The sequence below is a fragment of the Spodoptera frugiperda genome, chromosome 27 (assembly GCF_023101765.2).
Source record: "Spodoptera frugiperda isolate SF20-4 chromosome 27, AGI-APGP_CSIRO_Sfru_2.0, whole genome shotgun sequence".
Lineage (NCBI taxonomy): Eukaryota > Metazoa > Arthropoda > Insecta > Lepidoptera > Noctuidae > Spodoptera > Spodoptera frugiperda.
The window spans coordinates 5,276,762-5,298,833 of record NC_064238.1 but is presented as its reverse complement, the minus strand read 5'-3'; the positions used below and the strand labels follow the sequence as shown (position 1 = coordinate 5,298,833).

General features: G+C 33.6%; 2 protein-coding genes across 2 annotated transcripts; one reads left to right on the top strand and one right to left on the bottom strand.

Annotated features, from left to right (window-relative positions):
• The first annotated feature begins 284 nt into the window (after positions 1–284).
• On the top strand, positions 285–6,204 carry LOC118263884 (uncharacterized). Its single transcript, XM_050705318.1, has 10 exons — positions 285–572; positions 1,012–1,223; positions 1,530–1,721; positions 1,946–2,013; positions 2,561–2,738; positions 2,993–3,170; positions 4,171–4,366; positions 4,672–4,804; positions 5,327–5,507; positions 5,929–6,204. Exons 1-10 carry the CDS (start codon positions 379–381, stop codon positions 6,083–6,085), a joined length of 1,689 nt encoding a protein of 562 aa, XP_050561275.1. The 5' UTR covers positions 285–378; the 3' UTR covers positions 6,086–6,204.
• Positions 6,183–15,264, bottom strand: LOC118263357 (cytochrome P450 4g15). The gene is made up of 9 exons (XM_035575287.2): positions 15,101–15,264; positions 11,064–11,291; positions 10,622–10,825; positions 9,987–10,166; positions 7,807–8,003; positions 7,355–7,636; positions 7,029–7,266; positions 6,760–6,945; positions 6,183–6,674 (listed from the first exon to the last, which is right to left on the bottom strand). The coding sequence occupies exons 2-9, from the start codon at positions 11,272–11,274 to the stop codon at positions 6,499–6,501; spliced, it is 1,674 nt and encodes a 557-aa protein (XP_035431180.1). The 5' UTR covers positions 11,275–11,291; positions 15,101–15,264; the 3' UTR covers positions 6,183–6,498.
• Positions 15,265–22,072: the final 6,808 nt, after the last annotated feature.

Below are 22,072 nucleotides of genomic sequence, written 5' to 3'. Positions count from 1 at the left end.
ATTTAATATAAGCCGTTAGCCGATATTGTCAGCCGTGAGTCGTGAGTGATATTGGGTTAGGGCCGGTTTTACCACTATCATACAAATCAGCCATTAAAATCTTGGTTTTACCTATTTTCTAGTTTTATCGCTTAATACTTTTTTGTAAACAATGTTTTTGACTGTCACATAAAAAATGTTAAAACCTCTTCCGTAATTTAAATGCCCAACGGCAAAGAAAATTAAAAGTAATAAAATAAAATAATGACATGTTAATTTTGACAATATATTTTCCCTATTCGATTCGCTACACTGTTAGATTTGTAAACAATAATTATTTTTGTACAATTTTAATTTGATTATTTTACTAATCATTTGAAATACTCGTAACGGGTAATTATGGGATCAAATAGTCCTGATGATGATGATGATCTTACAAAGGATAACAAGGACAACAAAGTCAGCAGTGATAGATTGCCGAAGAAACGTCCGCCTTCGAAATTGATGGCATGCATGACCAAACACAGCTTGGACACTTTCCGTAGCAAAGCTATCTTCTCTCTAGCCATGCTGGACTCCAATGGCATACGAAGGTAGAAATGATGATAATTCTCCTTTTTTACTTTATATACGAACTTTATTATTATGAATAAACTGACTGCCGCGAAACGTGTAGCGGGTTCGATTCCCGCACGGAGCAACTCTTTGTATGATCCACAAATTGTTGTTTCGGGTCTGAGTGTCATGTATATGTGAACTTTTACGTTTGTAAACGCACCCACGACACAGGAGAAAATTCTTAAGTGGGGCAACATTTTTTTTTTAAATAAATGGAACTGGAGTTGAAATATTTTTATTAAACTTTTTCATACTTTATCCCTTTTAGTAGCTTGTTAAAGTTATACCCAAATCGAGGACGATAAGACATTGTAGTATACTAAAGTTCTTCACAAGATGCCTGCAATGGCTGACAACCAGTAGGTACAACTCAACATGAACCAATGAAAACATTGATCTTCGTGATTTTTGCAGACGTAAATTTCCTTTATATGAATGTATTATTCTGGAGCTTAAAGAGGCTGGGTACTGTGATTCATCAGCGTATCTACAAGATCTCATTTACGATAATGTACAACTTGTGAACCAAGACGATATTGGCATCGTAGTGGACCTCAGAAAGAGAGAGGATTACTTGGAACATATCAGTGGTGTACTACAAAAAGTTGAAAAGTACCGGGAACGAAGTTGGTAGAAAAATTCTATAGTTTTAGTATTTTTTCTTACCCGGATTTTTAGAGTGGTTTTGGTTTTATAAATGCTTTCTTCGCCATGAATTGCCATATGTCATTCCTGTCGGTTGCCCGTACCATAGGATTGAATTAAATTTAAAAAAGCCGTAGGGTGTATTATAATGAATTCGTTTCTTAGCCTAATTTTACTACAAGTCAGGGACTATAAATACCTACCACAGTATGATTACAGAGGCAATAAGTTATATTTCTGTAGTTTTGCAAATACATATTTCCAATCTAATTTTTATTTTTATTAAGATAATACAATGAAGGAATGCACCCACTTGCTCAAGTTGGCGATGCACTATGCGGAAAGAGAAAAGGGCATCCTGTGGTTGGCGGAAAAATTCTATCAAGTAGCGATTGCCGTGTCCAGCAAACATCTGCTAGACGGTGGACGGTTGAAGGCTATTTGTAAATACCATTATGGGAAGTTTCTACTGGATAAATGTTAGTTAATGCAATTCTTTTCATTAGATTTATTAAAGTTTTTGTTAGTTGAAAACTAAGTAATGTATCAATGCAAATTATGTGTATAAATTGCAAATTAAATCTAATATTTATGTCTGTGTCCCAACCTCGCAAAAACTCCTAAAATACTTTTTTATTTGAAATTATGTGCTGTGATCTAGTGGTCATTTGATATTCAAATGAGGTTTTTCTATTAAATTTAGTTCCAGGAGCGGACCCAGAAGAACCGTTTTCTTTACTGACAGAAGTACGAGATTCTGCTATTGGAAAGGTATAGTATAATTACAATTTTTATTTATTTTGGTAAGCTTCTAAAACAGAGATAACTGACCAATTTCAGCAATACGTCATGTATTCAACCCATTTTATTTCTATCAAAATTTAATATCGCTCTTGTTAATATTAAATCACTTGATATTCAAATGGGTTTTTCTATTAAATTTAGTTCCTGGAGCGGACCCAGAAGAACCGTACTGACTACATTGCTATTTAAATTTTTTTATTTATTTTGGTAAGCCTTTGGTAAATATGATTTGCCGTTTTTCCGTCATTTTTGCTCCGTTAACTTAAATGTAACTATGCATGATAGTGGTAAGTGTTGAGTACGAGCTAATATTGCCCACTGCGGAAGTCAATTTGTTTCTAGATTATGTGGTAAATGCTACATTACGTGGTTGTTTACCATTTTAAGTGCGTATCATCATCTTTTATTACCTTGCATTAAATAGATACCATAATACCCATTACTGACTTAAGATTTTAACTTCTCCGTATCAGCCATAAATGTAGCAAAACTACTTAGAACTTTTTCTCAACAGACCTGGCCATTAAGCGATGCTAAGGAACCTGGAGTAGTTCTACCTACTGAAACCGTGTTCGGGGCGACTGCATTACAATTACATAGAGTCTTACTCGACAAAGCAAGAGCAGTACGCAAGACAGACACGGCTAAAGCTGAGAGATTGGCTCGCTTGGCTGAAAGGAGGGCTAAAGATGGTAGGTAATCAGTAATTCTCTGTGTATATTACGTACAAACATACAAAGCATTAGCCTGTCTTCCATTAGGGTAAGCAGAGACAATGAAATACAAAAAATCGGTGTATCGTAACGAAATGTTTGTAAATGTTGTTTTTTATCCATTTGAATTTTGAATAGTACTTTTTTACTCTAGGTTGCTATTGAAAATGACAAAAGTTTATTTAAGTTTATAATGTGGTCTATTAATTTAGTTTCTATTGTACCTATTACAGCTGGAGAAACTGTGAAGACAGCTGAGGCGATAATTGAAATCGGGATTTGTCAGCTGATGATGAACAATTTGAATAATGCGCAGAAAACGTTTGAGAGGGCTTTTAAGATACATGAGTGGAGCGGGAATGTGGAAGGTCTTTGTGAAACCAGAATGCATCTGGCGGCCGTAATGCAGCGGTAAGGACATATTATTTGTCTACTCTAGAGTTGTTGAAGTTAAACAGTTTTCTTTTTGCAAATGAAGATAACCTTCTCAAGTAAGTTCTCAATAAAATGGCCATTGGACATTCTATTAAATGAATGGGTGCCATGTATCGCAGTAGACTACTGCGCAATGCATAATATAAACTTGTGATTCTTCTGTTCTGTCTGTACTGTTATGTGTATAGGATTTGATTTTTTGAAATAACTAGGTTTGTACAATGTACATTTACAATTATTGTACATGTTTGTCGTACACTAGGCAAAATAGCACTCTAAACCTTTAGCATAGCAGTCACTTTTGCGCTGTTAGATCAACATCGATGTCATCAACATCAACTAAAAACTACTCTATAAATCTAACTTTTATTACATCATTCGATGAAACATGATGTTTCACGTGAACAAGTATTATAATATACTTACGTTATAAGTCCACTTTTCATAAATTACACATTAACAAGAATATAACATTTGCAAGCCTGTTTCTATTGAACACAAAGTGATTATATGGTTTTAATATTCACTATTATCTTTGCATTTGGAAAATCATATTATACCAGCCTGTTTATAATTATGTTTCTAGAACTAGGTACGAGGCAAATGTCTTACGGCTCTACCTACTATGCTTTGCAAATGGCTGGTCATATCAAACACCGATTTATGATGAGCACCATTATCGATAGCCTGCGACAGTCCACTGCTCGAATGGACAATGGGCCCCTTCTGCATACGAGGGTTTGCTAAAATCTTAATGTTTGACCGACGGGTTGGACCAAATTTATCAGGGAGCGCTGATGCCCGGTTTTTGTATAATGTGACACCCGCGGAATGAATAGCAGTGGTGTCAAATATTCTATAGTACCGTTATCACTCGACTTATGACCAGTATCCACTCAATCTGTTAAAATTGAAACAATATTTCAACCATTGTCTTTTGGAAATTAAGCAGTTCTTAACAGCATAACTGGTACAGGTTAGGTGAATATGAAACTGCAGCCAAGTTGCTTACGGAGATGGGAGCTAGTGCGATGGAACATGGCTTGAGAAGACAGCTCGGTCGGGCCCTGCATCTACTGGGCGAGCTACACCTAAGGAGAGAGCGGCCGGAATTAGGCACTCAACATCTCGCCGAAGCCTTTCTTTGCTTCATGGGCTTTCAGTTTCAAACGGTATGCATAATGATATCATTAGAATTTGAAAGGGATATTTACCATGTTTATTAATTTCTATGAGTTTCCGATATTTCGGCACTGTTGCAAGCGCCATGATCACGGATAAACAGTTTGTGCGTATTAAAAACTTATAAGTATGCAAAATTATTTTATATGATTGATAGGAGTCTACCGGATATGGGTACATTAACTTTATGCTCACCAAATATACTAACTTTATGCTTGTTACTAACAAATTCAATATAGTCTTCTCAGATTCTTCGAATTTGACTAATATTGTATGTATTCTTTACTAAATTAAGCTGGGAGGTGATAATAAGATAGGAATGGATAGTGGAAAGGAGGGACAAATGGGTGAGATATACATCGAAAATGAAGATGATATTTATGAAGAAGAAGCTGAACAATCGAGGCTTATGACGGCCATTTCTGCAGGTAAATCAGTCATTAATTTTATCCTTATATCTTTACTCAATATACATAATAAAAGTGAAGAAATTTTTTTTTGAATACTCTTATCTCTGAAAGTACAAGTCTAAATAGTCCTCTGCATAATAATTGTTAGATAATATTTAAAACCATGCTATGATGTTTTGGAAGGTGGAACCAAGTACACGTGTAGCTTTGTGGGGAAGTATGTACTATAGGTAAATTGTAGAAAGAGGGTCTTGAAACTGTCAGTCTCTCTGCTCGTTTATCAAGGTCTTTTTCTCAGAACCATACGCAAGTATAAAGTAGAGATTATTATGAAACACTGTTTGATTATACATCGGATACGATATTCCATAAATTACTAATCACAAGCTAAAGAATAGACCTACACGTAGATATGTGGCCTTTATTATGTAATGATTAGCAGTGTATAGTAGTTTATAGCCCAGCAGTATGATGATTGGCATCATTTATGTTTTATCGCACATATATGCACAATATCTCAAGTACATCATCTATTTTCAGGTCAAGAACTAATGGCATCCTACTTCAATTTGTTGCGGGAGGCTGGCGGATGTACGGTGGCTAAAATGAAAACGATTGAATGGAAACTGTCGCACGCGCGCTGGTGGGTCAAGCGACTTCATCACGACTTCCTGCCATGTCCGTGCCCTGTCCATCATCGTACTCCACTTGATGTCTTGTGGTATGTGTAATTAAATTTTATTGTAATTTACGTAAGGTTTATTTTTCACTAAAACAAATAAGTGATGTATGTCAACAAGTGTATGCGTTCTAATAAAATAAATGTTCACACCTGGATAAGGAATATTGTCAAATGTATACATACATTCGTAGATATTTTCAACAAGACTTCCTCACGGCACCGGTTAATTCTGCTGTGTCCCCTACTCGTCTACTAGTGTCGTCCAAACTAAACTAGCATTGAACTAGATACATCAGCCACATGACAAATGGCTGAATTTGTACCTATTAGGTCCCTCTTCATGACAAATATCGTTGTGGTAGGCCCAAACTAGTGGTCAGACTAAACTAGATGTTATGTGGATGGAATTCTAGTTCCCATTGCAGTAGCAAATATGTATATTTGAATGAAATTATTACAGGACTCAAATCGAATGCAAGAAATCACTAGTGCACGTGTCTTTGTTTGATTTCTCAAATGAAGCTCTCGGTAGGACTTCTACGATACAAGATATCAGGAAACTTCATAGCAGTTTTGTGCGTAGTCGTACGAGTCATGGACCTCCTATCGACGACTAATAGGTAAATATCCACAACTACATATTACCTTTTTCTATACAAACAGTGTTTTAATATAATATTGTGAGTAATATTAGAGCTTATAAATAAAATAAACTTTATTTGTTACCTATACTTTATTGGTTCGTCTTATTCGTACAACGTAAAAAGGGTATAATTTAAATGTCTATTTACAAAGTACTTAAAATAACCGCATAGTTAAATAATATTGAGCAAAACGTGCCAACTGTTGCACCGTTATCAACACCTTCCCGTGTCTAAAGGTCTGCCACCGATTTAAAATCTTTCTTGACATTAACAATATGTTATGAAAATATTTTATTCCATGCTATCAGCACGGACTTAGTAAAAATGCGAGAACCATGCGTCCATATTTACATAAAAATTAAAATTAGGAATTATAATGTAACTAATCAGCACGCTTTGGCCAGTTTGCGTGGTTGCAAGCGTACTTTGAATCCTTCAGCTCGCTTGAGGATAATGTCAGCCTGCAGTTTGAAGTCGGACTCTTTAAGGTCAGAGTAGACGCGGAAATTCCTAAGTATGGTAGATAAGATAATCTTCAGCTTCAACATGGCGTATTTACGACCTGTGGATCAAACATGTAGATTGAGTACAAACTCGATAAAACTCTTTCAATATAATTTTGTTTTGGAATTTACTTTGTCACTTACCAACACAACTTCTGGGTCCAGCAGAGAATGGCACGAATGCGTAGTAATGGCGATTCGCTGATTTCTCAGGCAGGAAGTTGTCAGGGTCGAACTTGGTAGGGTTTTCGTAGACATCGGGGCGACGGTGCAGTTTGTATGTTGCTACTACTACGGTTGTACCAGCAGGCACTTGCTTACCACATGAAGCTGTACAAAATGAAAGATTAATTAACGCAGGTTCTCAAAACAAATATTTAGAGGTATAAAAGATTGATAGAAATAGTACTTACGAAGAGTGATGTCTTGCTTCAGGTGACGTGCAATGATAGGCACTGGGGGGAACATTCTGAGGGTTTCCATGAGGCACCTTTCCAGGTATTTCATTTCAAGAGTGTCCTGGAAAGTGGCTGGGCGATCTGAGTCACCGAAAATCTTGTCAAGTTCCTCGATAACTTTGTCTTGGATATCCTGGTGGATACCCATCATCGACAGGAAGAAACTGCTTCCAGCGGCAGTTGTGTCGTGACCCTGAATAAAACATTATATCAAATTAGTTATTTTGTATTCTAAAAGAAACTCTTGTTTTTATTTTGTCTGCCCTTTTTAGAATATTTACCTCGAACATAATAGTGTCCACTTGTTCCTTGATTTCCTCATCGGAAATGACAACACCGCTCTGTGAACTCTCGAGGAGGAGGTCAAGGAAGGCCAAACGTTTCTTCTGTCCTACATCAGCGTCATCAACATCCAAATCGTCCTTAAGACCGGCCGCCTGACCGAATGACAGACCCTCGACGGATGTAGTCTTGGTAGTTTCCTCAGCGTTGTTGGTACTGTAGTCGTTCAAAATAGTGGGCCTCTTGCCAGAGTTGAATTCCTCCTTCTTCCTTCGGATAACCTTAAAATTTACATTACAATAAGTTAAGCTGTTTGTTATTTCTAACTTGTTCATTACAATACTAACTTCCCGTCGCTTTTAATGGTCGTATGAGTAACTAGTTCTCACTCGTCGGACATTGTAACTATTGGCAATAAAGTCTAGGACAGCTAGTAAATTCAAATAATTACCTTCTTGGTCAGACCGTGGATGACGTCAAGGAGTTTAGTTTGAGTCTTAGCGTAGTCGGTAAATTTGAAGAGGAGGTCGGGTCTGAGCCAGATCTTGGTATGTCTCAAGTGAAGGATGTCACACATCTTCATTACAGCCATAGCGTATTCGAATCCGCTCTGGTCTTGTGTAGTTTTGCTGACTCCCATAGCAGTCTCTGTAATAAATAGGTCGAGTGTAAGCAAACAATCTGCATAGGTACTCTTCGCAGGTAGTAAAAGAAAGAGTTTTTGACCTCCATTAAATTCAAAAACTATTGCGTAAGGAAGATAACAATAAAGGACCCTAACGATGTGGCCAGGAATGGCGAATATTGGCCATTAGCACGTGAGCACGTGGGGGGTCGCCAAACCTGACACCAGTAGTACTACGTGTGCTATGAATCAGTGCCGAGTGGTACCACGCACGTACCAATGATTCAATCATACTTCCATCAACACTCACCGTAGAGATGTCTTTATGAAATAATGACTTAGGCACGCTGTTCTTGATAGCAGTTTAAATCTCAATTTCAGATGCAATGCGGGATTTAAATATAATAAAAACGATATCTACATTGCAGAAACGTTTGTAACTGTTTATTTAATTGATGTCATGACTAGCGGGTGATTAACAAAACTATTATACTAATTTAATGCCTACGAATAAAAGTTTATCCACCTAATGACATTTGTTAGGTTTTGATAACTACTATAAGGTTAAATTAGTTTGAAATTCACACGCAACGGTCTAAGTTACTTCCGAGGCTGTGTTTTCCGCTTACGGAAAACCCTGCTAAAGGTTTTATATTACAGTTTAGGCGGCTCTGCAATGCCGCGGCATAAATTGTTCTAAGCATTCTCCATAATTATCACAACAAACACCGCGGCTGCACACTGCTATTTAGAACTCTATTTATGTCAACTTCCTTCTAACAGCTATTATTATTTATTGTACGCAATAAGGCGATTACTAGCTACGTGATATTACATATGCGTAGTTTTAAAATCTAGGAATTATAGTTGCATGGAATTACTTCTCAAAACCGCATAATAAGATCATGTAATATGCAACAGCTTGTTGATGCATTGGCGGCTTGATTCAACAGTTGTGCATTAGATATAATTTAGTTTGAGAGTATGTCGAATCAACACGTAGGTAATCTTCGTCTCGTAGATTTCGCAAACAGTTTAATAGGTTCTCGGGGCATTTGTTTCAAGAACATGGTCTGTTGTCCATGTGAGGGCCGGCGTGTTGTCACAACGTGGCTGGCTACGTGACATTACATACAAATTGCTCTTTATTTTGCATTATTTTTGTGCTAACACCTTGAGATTTAAGACCATTTCCACTAAATGCGTTCGGTCTAGTTTTGTAGTATGTTTTGTTTATTGTCGGTATTTATTTCTTTTTGTTATTTTTTTATATAAAATCTTATGACGTTATTGTAGCAGTTTTGTTGTAATTATTCATGTTTTATTGCTCCTTTACATTTATAGACATGATTTGCAAATCTCCCAGTGAACAACTTATACTAGATTGTCAAACGAAGGTCGCAGCAATGCATGTACATATCCGCAAAGTTATTATTAAAGTTAATGTGAAGAAGTTCTGTAAATATGATTTCGACTTTACTTAAAAGTTGCCTAAGTATTGAGAAAAATTTACTCAATGTTGTCTGGAAAATAATGATCGGAGATTAAATAGATTCAAATTATAACTATTCGGCGCACGCACATTTGACCATTGGTAACGAAAACTGAATGCTTCTACGCATGTCTAATAGCACGTACGCGACTTAACATTGAAAACGAAAGAAATGTTCAACTATTATAATTTTGTTATTTGTGATACCGACTAATTTACTGTTTTTGAATACAATAGACCGGTCATATAAATAATATTTAAATATATTGAAATTATTAGATGTATTGTTTCTTCGCATTTCCATGAAGTATTGCGTGTTGTAATTATAATTTTCAATGTTAGTCGCCAATCAGGAAAAATAAATTTGGTCATCATGTATAATGACAAAGCATCAATCAAATATAATACTCATGAATAAACAAAAGCTTAGAAAACTTCGAAGAATAAAAATTCTGGCGTTTAAATTCCATTGTGATGCGATATTAATATCTAGGACATTGTACATTTGACTTACCGAGTAAGATTTCTACGGTACATTCGCTCATGTAGTCATGGCAGTCGAATTCTCCTGATTCCTTCTTCAGCTTGTTAACAACGGCCCTGGAGTTGGCATTGAACAGATCAATGAAACTCTTCAGAACGTTCAAGTGGAAAGTGGGAGCAATCAGCTTGCGGTGAGATCTCCATTTCTGGCCTGAGAAAATGAGATAAATACACGTCAGAATAGTTCCGAAGACTATTATGTACAAGATATTTCATGTAACTAATTATTGCGCATATGTAGTAAATAATTACCAGTTAGTTATGGACATGCGGCTGTAATTTGCAATATAGGAAGCAAGTCATGGTTGCGCTTTAGTTCAAAGAATAAACTTTAATAACAATAAAGAAACAATAGTATACTTATAATAAGGTGACGTGGTCACCGAGAATTTTGGTCCGGTAAACATTTTTCCTCTATAAAAACTAAGCCTATTGATATTCTATAATCGTCCACGAAACCTTATTACAGTTTGACGTCAGAAAGTCGAACAGTCAGTCAGTAATTGTTAACGTTTACACGTTGTGTCAATTTTTCTCATAGACTTGGTTCATAAAATTACAGAATATTAGGCGTATTGCGTTAAACCAATCAATAAATAATCTTACCAGTACTGATCAAGAGACCGTCTCCGAGCCAAGGTTTGAAGAATCTGTACTCATCAGCCTTGTCGATGTGTGTGTGACTGCTGAGGATGAGCTCAACGTCACGAGGATCGTACAAGAACACCAAAAGACGGGGTCCGATCCAAATCTTCACTACGGATTCTCCATCGAAAGGAATACTCTTCTCGATTACATTTTTGAAGATGTCTGTTGGAAAATACATTTGATCATTAAACTTATCTTGTATGAAAAAAATATCCAAACTTTTGCCAGGATTTATGAATTTTTTAGCGTAGCAAAGTTACTGCTTTTATAGGTCAACTTCGTAAAGTACTTTACGAGTGTTTTAGTTGAAAATGTCAGTTACACTTTATGCTTGCAGTAGACATAATTTAGAGGTTTTCCTTAAAATGTGTACTACATAATTTATGACCTATTAACTTACCGTGGGATCCACCAGTGAACTCTAACGCGTTTCCGAGCAGGGGTAGGCCAGGGGGCCCGTGTAGTTTGGCCGCGAGTTCATATAAATGTCTTCTGGACATGCGCCAGTACGCGTACCAGAGGATCAGGGCTGGTACCACCAGTACGTAGAACAAGTTTGTGGCGGTCCAGGTGCTGGTGGGCACCACGCTCTCTGCAGTCGTGTAGCTCATGTTTCGATGATTTTACACTACAAAAAAAGAAGATAATTATAAGTATTATTCTCAGAACTAGAGTAGTTGCTGATGAAAATGTGTTTATACTATCGCAAAACGATTTATTTCATAGATTTGCTTCGACGTCTCTCTACCTACTTCGTTTCCATAGACCAGTTTTAGAAAGATATCCTGTTTGAATGATTTTTAAATATAACTAATTTTAGCAAAACACGTCTCATTTGTAAATTATTAATTTAATATTGCTAACAGCGTAGTCGTCATGTCGATGTATTTTATTTTTATAGATAAGTAAATGTCTAATTAGGTTTGAAGTCTACTTAAGTGACTATCAGCAAAAAAATAGAAAAAACGTTTGGTAGAGCTTTATCTAGAACATAATTAGTATATTAAAACGGTCGTGATAAGCTTGGCTAAGAAGTGTATATATTATGATTTGTCGATCAATTTATTACGTAACTCGAATCACTTTAAAACATGTGACATGTATGTATAATGTATTCGTAACATTATGCGTCGGCAATTTATATAACCCCATGTTATTATCTTTTATGCAATTGTAATCAACTGTTTGTATAAGTATGTTGTATATCATCAACCAAAGTTTTCCTGCAATCACGGATAGGTACTTAAGTTCTCTCAGATAATATGTATATTATTTAAAAAATATAAATGTTGTTTTGCGTCAAAGGACTTGTTTTTTAATTAACCGGATTTGCTTATTTATGCGAAAATCTTGTTTAAGACATTTCTATGCCTATAATAATATATTATGGCAGCTATTTTTTTTAATACGAGTATTTTATTCGTTTTGGACGAATTATAATGTGATATAAAATAGCAAGTTTGTTTTGAGTGGAAAATTGGTATCGATGATTCTGTATTAATATAGATTCCACGAATGTTCCACTGCATAAAAACGTGAATGTTCTTTGATCGAATGTTCGAAGGATCAAGTGTTCTTTTGTCTTAAATCTGAAGTTTCCACCGCCCAAAATTGTACCTGATTTGACAAATCACCTGACGACAGTTAATTTAACAGAATACATTAAGTAGTAAACTATCACAGTAAAGTCAAACATAATTTAAGTATGCGTAAAGTTAAAACAAACTTGTACATAATTAAGATTGAAATGCGTAAATGGGTATTAATTATTTGTTGTATATCAAACGTGTTTTGAATTTCAAATGGCTTATGGATTATCTACATATCGAATTATACATGTGAGATACTGAACCTATTATAGGATCCATTTATAGTTATATGGGCACGTGTACTATTAAACATATACAATAAACTGGTGTGATTAATTTTATAAGCCTATTTTATTTACCGGTCTGCATAATTTAAGGCAAATCGCCACGATTTATTTTTTTCAAGGTTTCCCTTCGCGAATGATATAAATAATTTTTCGCCATATATCTGAGAGGAGCACCATACTATCTCTGATTATTATGTGATGCGTACTTAGGTACGCACAAAACATAGATGAACATTTTGTCAAAATTGGTCTAACCGTTTAGGAGTGCAATGACATCTGTGTGTATGTACGTTACAAGAATGATATATAAAGATATTGAGTCGCCTAAATGTTACACCATTGACTGCAAGCTTGCCTTACGACACTTTAATAGGCGTATATGTATGGAGGACACAATGGGCAATTTCAGCAAAGGAAACGTCGAAAATTGTGTCTTACCTACTTTGACTTTCAACAACTTACGAATACGTGTGTAGTGACTGGGATAAAAATAACATATTATTACTTTAAGTTACAAAACTATACATACGTACATAACCTCACGCCTATCTCCCATGGGGATAGGCAGAGACTGTGGAACGCCACTTACAAAACGCATGCAAGAGTTTTAGACCAAAATTAAATATGTCCGTCACCTTCGTTCTTTTGATTATGTTAATCTGTAGACATTTTTTTTAGTAAATTTAATATTTTCTCGATTTGATAAAAATCTTGATAAGAATGATTTATTTTGCGGTAATTAAACCTTGCGCTGCAATCTGTTACTCTCCTTTAATAGGTAATGTGTACAGATACGTGAAATGGCAATGAGCGTATATGTACTTAGTGAGGACATCTACATAATTTGCTCTAAGTAATGATTATGATGGAGACATTATCATACGATCAATATCCAAAGTAATATTATGTCATAGTTAAGATGAACAAGCAAATATCTCAGTAACCTAGTTACAACGATAACCTTGAACTTGATAGTGATTTTTATTAATTAATTCAAGGTTTACTTCTCATTGTTTAATGTATTAAGCTGTTTAATCCGCAAACAGTACCTAATTTATGCGAACTATTCATTAGAATGTATTAAGGTAAAGATAAATAAGGTAAAGTACAATCGCCCGATTTGTATAACTAGTAATGGTAAATAGAGACTTTGTTCTTTACTTATATATTTATGAAATTATTTTTTTCATATTTTGAATTGCTATTTCGTTAGTTCCGAATAAAACTCGAAAAGTCGTGCTGGAATTATCCGATTTTCTTTGTATTTTGGTTATTGATATTTTTTGTACCTTTTTACTATTTATTTACTTTTTTTCGGAAGGTTTAAAAGGCGAGATAAAAGTTATTAAACGGTGCAAAGTTTGCCGGGTCCAAATTAATGTCAAATAGTTGCGGAGATTAATTATTAATGCTTTCATTATATGACTTTACCTTAAATTTATTTATCGTTATGGATTAAATAAATTAATAATTGCACTTCGATACGAAAATAAACTGGTAAGGCGACGTTTTGCGGAAAATGTGTCGGAATCTAGTTAGGTATACAAAGTAATCTTAAGATTTGATCCTTCTTGTATAATACATATTATATAAAATTTTTCTTATATTCAAAACGGCTGGTCCGATTTATTTAAATTTTTGGTTTGGTATTGATATAGAAATAGAAAACGGTGCGATGCCGGGTCGGTTAGTGTTATATATTATTAATGCTTTCATTATATGACTTTACCTTAAATTTGTTTATCGTTATGGATTAAATAAATTAATAATAGCACTTCGATACGAAAATTTTTCGGAAAATGTGTTGGAATCTAGTATAACAAAGTAATCTTTGAAGGACATTAATTGAATTTTACTAGTTTTTAAAATTTTATTTTAGAGAAATAGAAATATGCGATTCTTATTTTAAAACGTGAAGGACAATGGAAAATTATGTTCTAGTGGAAAATTATGTCTACGGCCCGAGTGATAAAGTTAACATCGAAAGCAAAACTTAGAAAGTAAAAGTTATCCTTGCGTACTGAACAAAAGCAATATTATTATTCCTTTAGATATTTACTTAGCATTTTTAGTCGGTATAATTTTTTTCTGAGTAGTTATTATAATTTTATTATTTTCTAGTTTGAATTTTATAAAGATGTATCAGTGAAAAGTATTAAAATTGCATTCTACGTTACATTTTCTAGAACTAAATAGAACAAATAACAAAACAAGTACCTACATATCTATTTATACTATGCTATTGCTAGTGTCCAGTACAATACAACATAGAAATTGTATTCAAGGATAACAATGGGATACATTACCTATCACGACCGTTGTGCAACAATCACACGAACGCACAGTTGATTTCACAAGTCAAGATGTTTAAGATCTTTGTCGGAATTGTAACAAATATCTTATATTTTAACACTTTATATTAAAACACTTTTACTAAAACTTTCTTTTAAATTTACTGCAGCGAAATTTTCGTTGTCTTAGCTTGTGAAACCAATTTTTTTATATTTGTTAAACTATTTTATTTTATACACTATGTTAAAACTAATAAAATGGCTCCCTACCTCTTGTTAAGAATCACCTTCACTAGCGGGGTAGACAAATTGTCCTATCCCCAAACGACACTCAGTGTGTCTCACTACAGACTATTTAAGAAACTCCTGCGCAAGTGTCTATATACACGCGCGTGACGTCAAACTTCGTCGCTACTGTCTGATACTCACAGGCAACATTATTATGCAAATCTTATTTTAAAAAACTGCAGAGAAAATTTTCTTCATACTGTATAATTTTCAAAATGGTTTCTCATTATGGTACTTATTAAAATATTCGGCACAGCCAAGAGAAAGAAATAATGCTAGGTTATTGAGAAAACTTGGGAATTTTTTAGATATAAGTTAACAACAGTTATATTAGAATGTTTACCTGATTTAGAGTAAAAATAAATAATTGTAAACATATAACATAATACCATCAGTTTTCTCAAAAGGTAGGCAGGCCTTAAGGTCAGTATAGACGAGGGATTATACAATACACAGCATACTTTTTATCTATATAGGTCACTTATATACCATATACTAAATAACTCACAAACTTTCAGTACACCGATGCATTTGAGTCAAGTTTTCGGTGGCACTGTTTACTTACAGTACTATAGATTTTTTTCTATTTACTAACGGCAGGCCCCGTCTGGCACATACTAGTCTGGTCCCATTTCATCGCAAACTTGGCACATTTTTATAAAAATGTTGTATTACAAATATTTATATAAACTATACATGTCCACTTGTTTATTTAGTGTGTGGAATTAAATGTATTTTCTTTTTTCTATATTTGTAATTTGTCATCAATTGATACTAATAAATAATTATAAACGTAACGTATTTCCTTCATGATTATAATAAACAGCCTAAATGTAATGTGCTGTATCGTAAATAGTGAAGGCCTTGTGAAAAATAGTCCGGTTTCAATTGTTTGCTACCGTCGCATCTTTAATTAAGGACAATAATTATTGCAAGAATGTCTCATACAGATATAATTTGTCATACTTTAGATTAATAAAATGCTCGGGACTATTTCGACCATTTTGTAGCATTCACATGTACCTAAAAATTTGAATTATATTTATTCACATCGTTATTTACGAACACTTTGATTGTGATGACAGGTAAATTTCATTTAAATGTATATGAACTGATATACAAGCTTCTGCCATAGACTTTGCTTGTGTTCCTATGGGATAAAAAGCCAAAAAGTCTCACGTGTCAATCCAGATCATAATCTACCCCTGTTTCAAATTTCATCTCGATTCTTGTAGCCATTTTGGCATGAAGGAGTTACAAACAAACAAACAAACAATTATAAACTTTTGCATTTAATATTAATTGTATTAACTGTATATTAATTTTAGATATGTACCCATACCAAGTACGTGAGCAAGCAAGAGCTAATAAGCAAATAAGTTGGACTAACCTTTCCAAATTTCCCTTATTACTTATCTGTCCAAAGTTTATCTAAATATCCTTGAAGGATCTAAATAATTTTACGGTATACAATAAGCCTACCAATAGATTAGTTTAACATTTTGTTCTTGTTTACAAATAGACAATAATAATATATGGTGATGTAATCGACACCGTTCGTTATATATATTGTTCTTGAAATAAACAAATACAAGAAAACTCCCTCATTGCCACAGAAATAATTAAATTTCTGTGCGATCCCGGACGTAAATCATGACATTAGGGGACTAATGTATACCGGCAGGGACGATTTATTTTAATAAAAACCTTGTTGTTTGTAAACGTATGTAGTTACCTGGTTCTGACGTCACTAGTGTGACTGTCGAATTATTTTGGGTGCAGTTCTCTGGAGAAAAAAAAAACATTTAGCAGTCAGTTTTCCGTTTCTAAATATATAAGATGACTTAAACTGATGTGTCCTCAGCTTTACCTATAGTGCATGAGCCTTATAAAGAACTATAGATTATAAAAGTCGTGATAGTATATTGTATTTTTTTTACGTTTGGTGGTTCGACGTTTTTCCGCTATCTCGCCTGATGGTAAGTGATGACGCGACTTACGATGGAGCAAGTCAACCCATAAGTAACCTATTCACTCGAGCTTTGAAGACACCCAGGTTATGTATACCCATCAGGAAACACAGACTCCAGCAAAGAGTTCCACCCCCTAGCAGATCGCACAAGAAGGCTAAAACATTATATTACTACTTATTACTTTTCCAATTTTTGTAATCGTTAACAGGACTTAATATAAACATGACGTAAACATATTTTTTCACATAAATATGTAACATTGTATTTCAAATATACATGCACATATTATGATTTTAATGACATACGAAAGCAATAGGTAAACTTTGGTACATTTGACTGATAATAAAAATATACTTATTTGCATGCCTAAATTTTCTGAATTTGCATAAAAAAATGCATTGTCTGTCACACTATATAAAAGGAGTAGGTAGATACGAGCCTATACCTAAGGATAACTGGCATATTACAATACTTTTTTTGTTATTATTTAACTTTATTAATCTATTAAATAAATTATAAATAATATAAAATAGAAAAATATCTCTATTCTATATCTATCTTACAACCAACTTGCAAAAATAAATATCATTTATCAAAAATATTTGTATAGCATCGCTGACCTGGTATTTGATTCCCGCCAAGTAAAGTAGCAGTACCCGTTTTGTTTGGACCTTAGATTAGTTGCGATATTATTTAATTGTTATATAATAAAGTGAACTTTACAAAATTAATTAAATAATTATCATATATATTTTGCAGGTTTTGCATATTGCACCTATAATTTAGAAATAAAATAACTTTTATTTCTATATTTTGTGACTGCTCGAGCTTGTTTTAAAAACAGGTCATGTCATGTTATGGCCTTGACAGTCATCACTGCCTTAAATAGATTAAAAAATACCTGTAGGTACTTTGTGGTTCGGACAGTGTTCAGTAAAATTATTTTCCTATACTAATCTTTAATAATGTAAAAAATGAAACGGTAAACGTGTTGCTAAGCTCAAATCTCAAGAACAGCTGAACCATTTTTTGTTATGTTTGTTAATATAGGAAAAGGTGAGAAGAATTAACTAAGATGCGCAGAAAAATATCCAAGGCGAAACAAAGTTCGTGGGGTCCGCTAGTTTCTAATAAAAAATATAGTTGTGCAGGTTTATCTATATTAGTCACATATATCGTTCGATCAATGATGTATGTTATAACTATTACGAGTATGTCCCATATAATATATTAGGTTATATACATTATATCTACTTTTTATTTGCTTTATAAATTAGGTAAGATGTGTCATATGTCTTTCAATTTTATTATTTTTTGTGTAACAGTAATACGGTGATTCCTCTTTGCGTTGCTGGTTGCTTTTATTCTTTTGATAAAGGTGACAAGAACCGGAGATCAGGAGGTAAGTTAAGTTAATCGCAGCAATAACGGTAAAATGGGGTGAATAGAATTCGAGTGGTAAATAAATGTTGGGAAAATGTTCTAACATCCATTCACCCATTCCTCTATCTGTTCACCCTTTGAATTCTATTCGCCTAGTTTTACGGTACACAGAGTAGTTATCTTTTCTATAATGTTAACATAAAAGTATTTAGGTAGGTACGTCAAATAATCGAGACCTAGTCAACTTAGGCACTATCTACCTAAATAGTGTAGATTAGAGTTTTAAAATTCAGTAATATTATATAATGATATAAATATTTCCTAGATCCTTCTGCTTGGCATATAAAACAATCCTCTTGAATGTGATTTTTTTATGTTTATACTTAGGTGAGTCTAATTGCAGTACAGAACTCATAATTAAGATTTTGAAATTGATTAATAATATTGTTTTCTCTTATTTGCCAGATAAATCCATCCTCATTAATGTGTATTTTTTTATGCTTATACCTAGCTGACTCTAGTTGCAGTATAGAACTTATAATGACAAAATGTTTTACTTGAATGTGCACGAATAACTTGCAAATTTCTAGATCGTGCGCAAAAAGTGTATGTTCTTATATTGTATACGTACTAGAACTACTCCCTATTGGCGTTTTATTAAAATTTTCTTCAATGCAAACACATTTTCTCGGGGTACAAACAAAAAGAATAAAGTTGAATAACATTATTCTGGAAGAGTAGTTCGATATAAGTTCGAAGTCAGCATTGTTCCAACTATGATAGCATTAAATGAGGCAATTTGCAGGCTCTGCCATATTCACTGTTTATTTCTCATTAGCCACGTTTTAATTTGGCCAAAATAGCCGGTGCCCAGGTGCCGATAGCCCACGTATTTACATTAATTGTTCTCTTTATGTAGGTAAACTCATTTCAAGCTTACTGAATAAAATTGTACGTGTGGTGAAGTTAGATATTGGACAGTCTGATTTTAAATTGTTTTTGAGAAGTATCCTAATATTGTAAAATGTAACAAATAGGGTGGGTGAAAGGAAGGAAAAAATCACACAAGTTTTATTACGCTTAAGTTAGTTATTTTTTTAAAAATATCCGTGTTTATTTTTAAATGTACTGTAAATAGTACCTGTTAAGGAATAAAATTGACCGTTAACGAAAGTATCAATAGTTCGATCGTCATTGTGATGTCAGAGTTGTGTCCACATTGTCGTGTACACACACATACACCCACTTACGCAGAACAATAACGATATTGTGAGTAAATTATTTAATACTTATGTACTAGATACTTATGTACTAGATTCCAGATAGTTATGTAATAAGTCTATAGCAACTATATACAAAACATGTAGCGCATTTTGAGTGTGGAACATCAAAATATGAAATTGGTTCCTATTTTTAAGTATTTTCGGTTTTTATCTTACGACAGGAAATATTTTAGTAAGGAAAATGATAGAGAAAAATATATTTTTTTATCATTTTATGTCGTTTGAGAATAAACCGTATTATAATGCTTAAGTTATTATATATAAATCCATAAGTTTATATCTACATATAAAATTCGATACCACAGAATATGTGCAGGTACGCACATAATATTATAATGTGTTATTTATAGAACGTTTATTTTTAACAAATTTATTTTCGTTCCGGATCAAGCTAAACTTGTTTTGGTGCGTGTTTTTATTATTCTTATATGTTGCATTCTCGATGATTCGATTTTTTTTATTTATGTAGACAGACGTAAGAGTTGTAATTTGCCATAATTATAATGTATATGTTTGTTACATTAAAATTAGCTTAATGTTTGATCTAGGTGGTTTTTGCAAGATCTCAACAAAACTTAAATGTACCTACTTGTAGACGAAAAATAAAGAATAAATTATTTTTCGTCTAACTTATGAGGATTAAATTATCAGATTTTAACCTAAAACGATGATAATGAAACAGATTCCCATGACTATTTAAGTTTTTAACAACACTTATTTACGTGAAAATATAAACAAAAATATATTTACGTTCTAAGAGGATGTATATAACTATGTACTACTATAAGCTAGTAGTCCAGTCATTTGGTAGTTTTACGTAACCCCCTTTTTATCTACCAAATGACTGGACTATAGGCTAATCAAATGATATTACGATTGTCATTGAATTCCCATACTAAATTTTAAGTAAGTACTGTAGGCTGCTCCCAAAACTAATGGTGTATTTGCGTTCTTACTTGTGGTCTATTATATTGTTCATAAATAATTTTAATCGACGCTGGGGTTTGAGCATTCTCCTTTCATCCCGATCCCTTTAGTCGTTATGATGTGATTGAGTAACAAACGTAACAAACACACAAACTCACAATAACGTGAGTTTTTGTTACTTGTTGTGTGTTGACGTGCCTTCATAGTAATAAATTTAATAAATTTACTCCCAAATTGGGACATAAATGCATTTATAATATTAGTAAGGTAAATTTTGGGATTATTCGTGAAAAAACTATCATAATGAATATAGTTTTAGTTTATTATTTACATTAGATGTACTTAATTATATGTTCATTTCAAAAACACTTAGATAAACACAGAAGGTAGGTAGGAAGGAATAAACACAAACACAACTATGTACAAAATGAAAATTAAAAAGCAACGGTGGGAGCTTTATATTGCATTTTAAAGTAGGTACCTACACATCTTTAGTTACATAATGTATTTAAGAATTATAATGCAACAGTTATGATATTTTTTGGTACCATTAAAACTTTATCTAGTACTTTCTGCTACAGGCTATTATTATTTATGAGGCAGAGATAAAGTTATTCAGGTACTCTTATCATTATCCTTTGTCCATAAGTTTAAAATGACTAATCTCTATACTCTATCTTAACAGAAAATTCAAGTAGATTTGCCAAAAGTTTTGTTTCCATACTCCCCATTTTTTTTAAGGGTGAAAATCATTCTATACCTTCTCCCGCCTTGGGCGAGGTGAGAGAGAGTGACAGACTTTGACTGATTAAAAACTACCCCATTCCTGCTCCTGCTTTTCGAACCGGAGCCGGTAACCTGCTGGGCAGTCTGACTTAGTACTATAGTTATGGTTGAAAGAAAAACTTTTTTTTAAGTCTGTCTTACCACTCAATAATACAGAAAAGGCATATTTGTACGTGTAGTAGTCACACATACTATCTTCATTACAGTCCAGTTGATCTTGGCAAATATTTTAAAGTTGTTCATAATTCAATTGCCGTAGTTGATTCCGAGAAAATGTTTGTATATAATGAATATGTTAAAGTGCTTACTATTAAGCTACGTATTAATTGTAGTATTGGAAATTAGCCTGTTTTAATGAGGGCCCGTTGCGTACAGGTGTCTGAACCGTGAAAAAGTATTTAGGTACTAATGACTTTTTTTAGAAACATTAATTCGGTGGGTGTTTGACTTTCCGACGAGGTTAATAGCCCGACTAATTAGTTTATACTATTCAATTAACTTCATTGCGTCTTAATTCCTAACAGGAGTCAATAGAAGCAAATACTTTTCATTATTGTTTTGTAGATAAAATGTGATCAGGCCAATGTAGAAGAATATAGGAG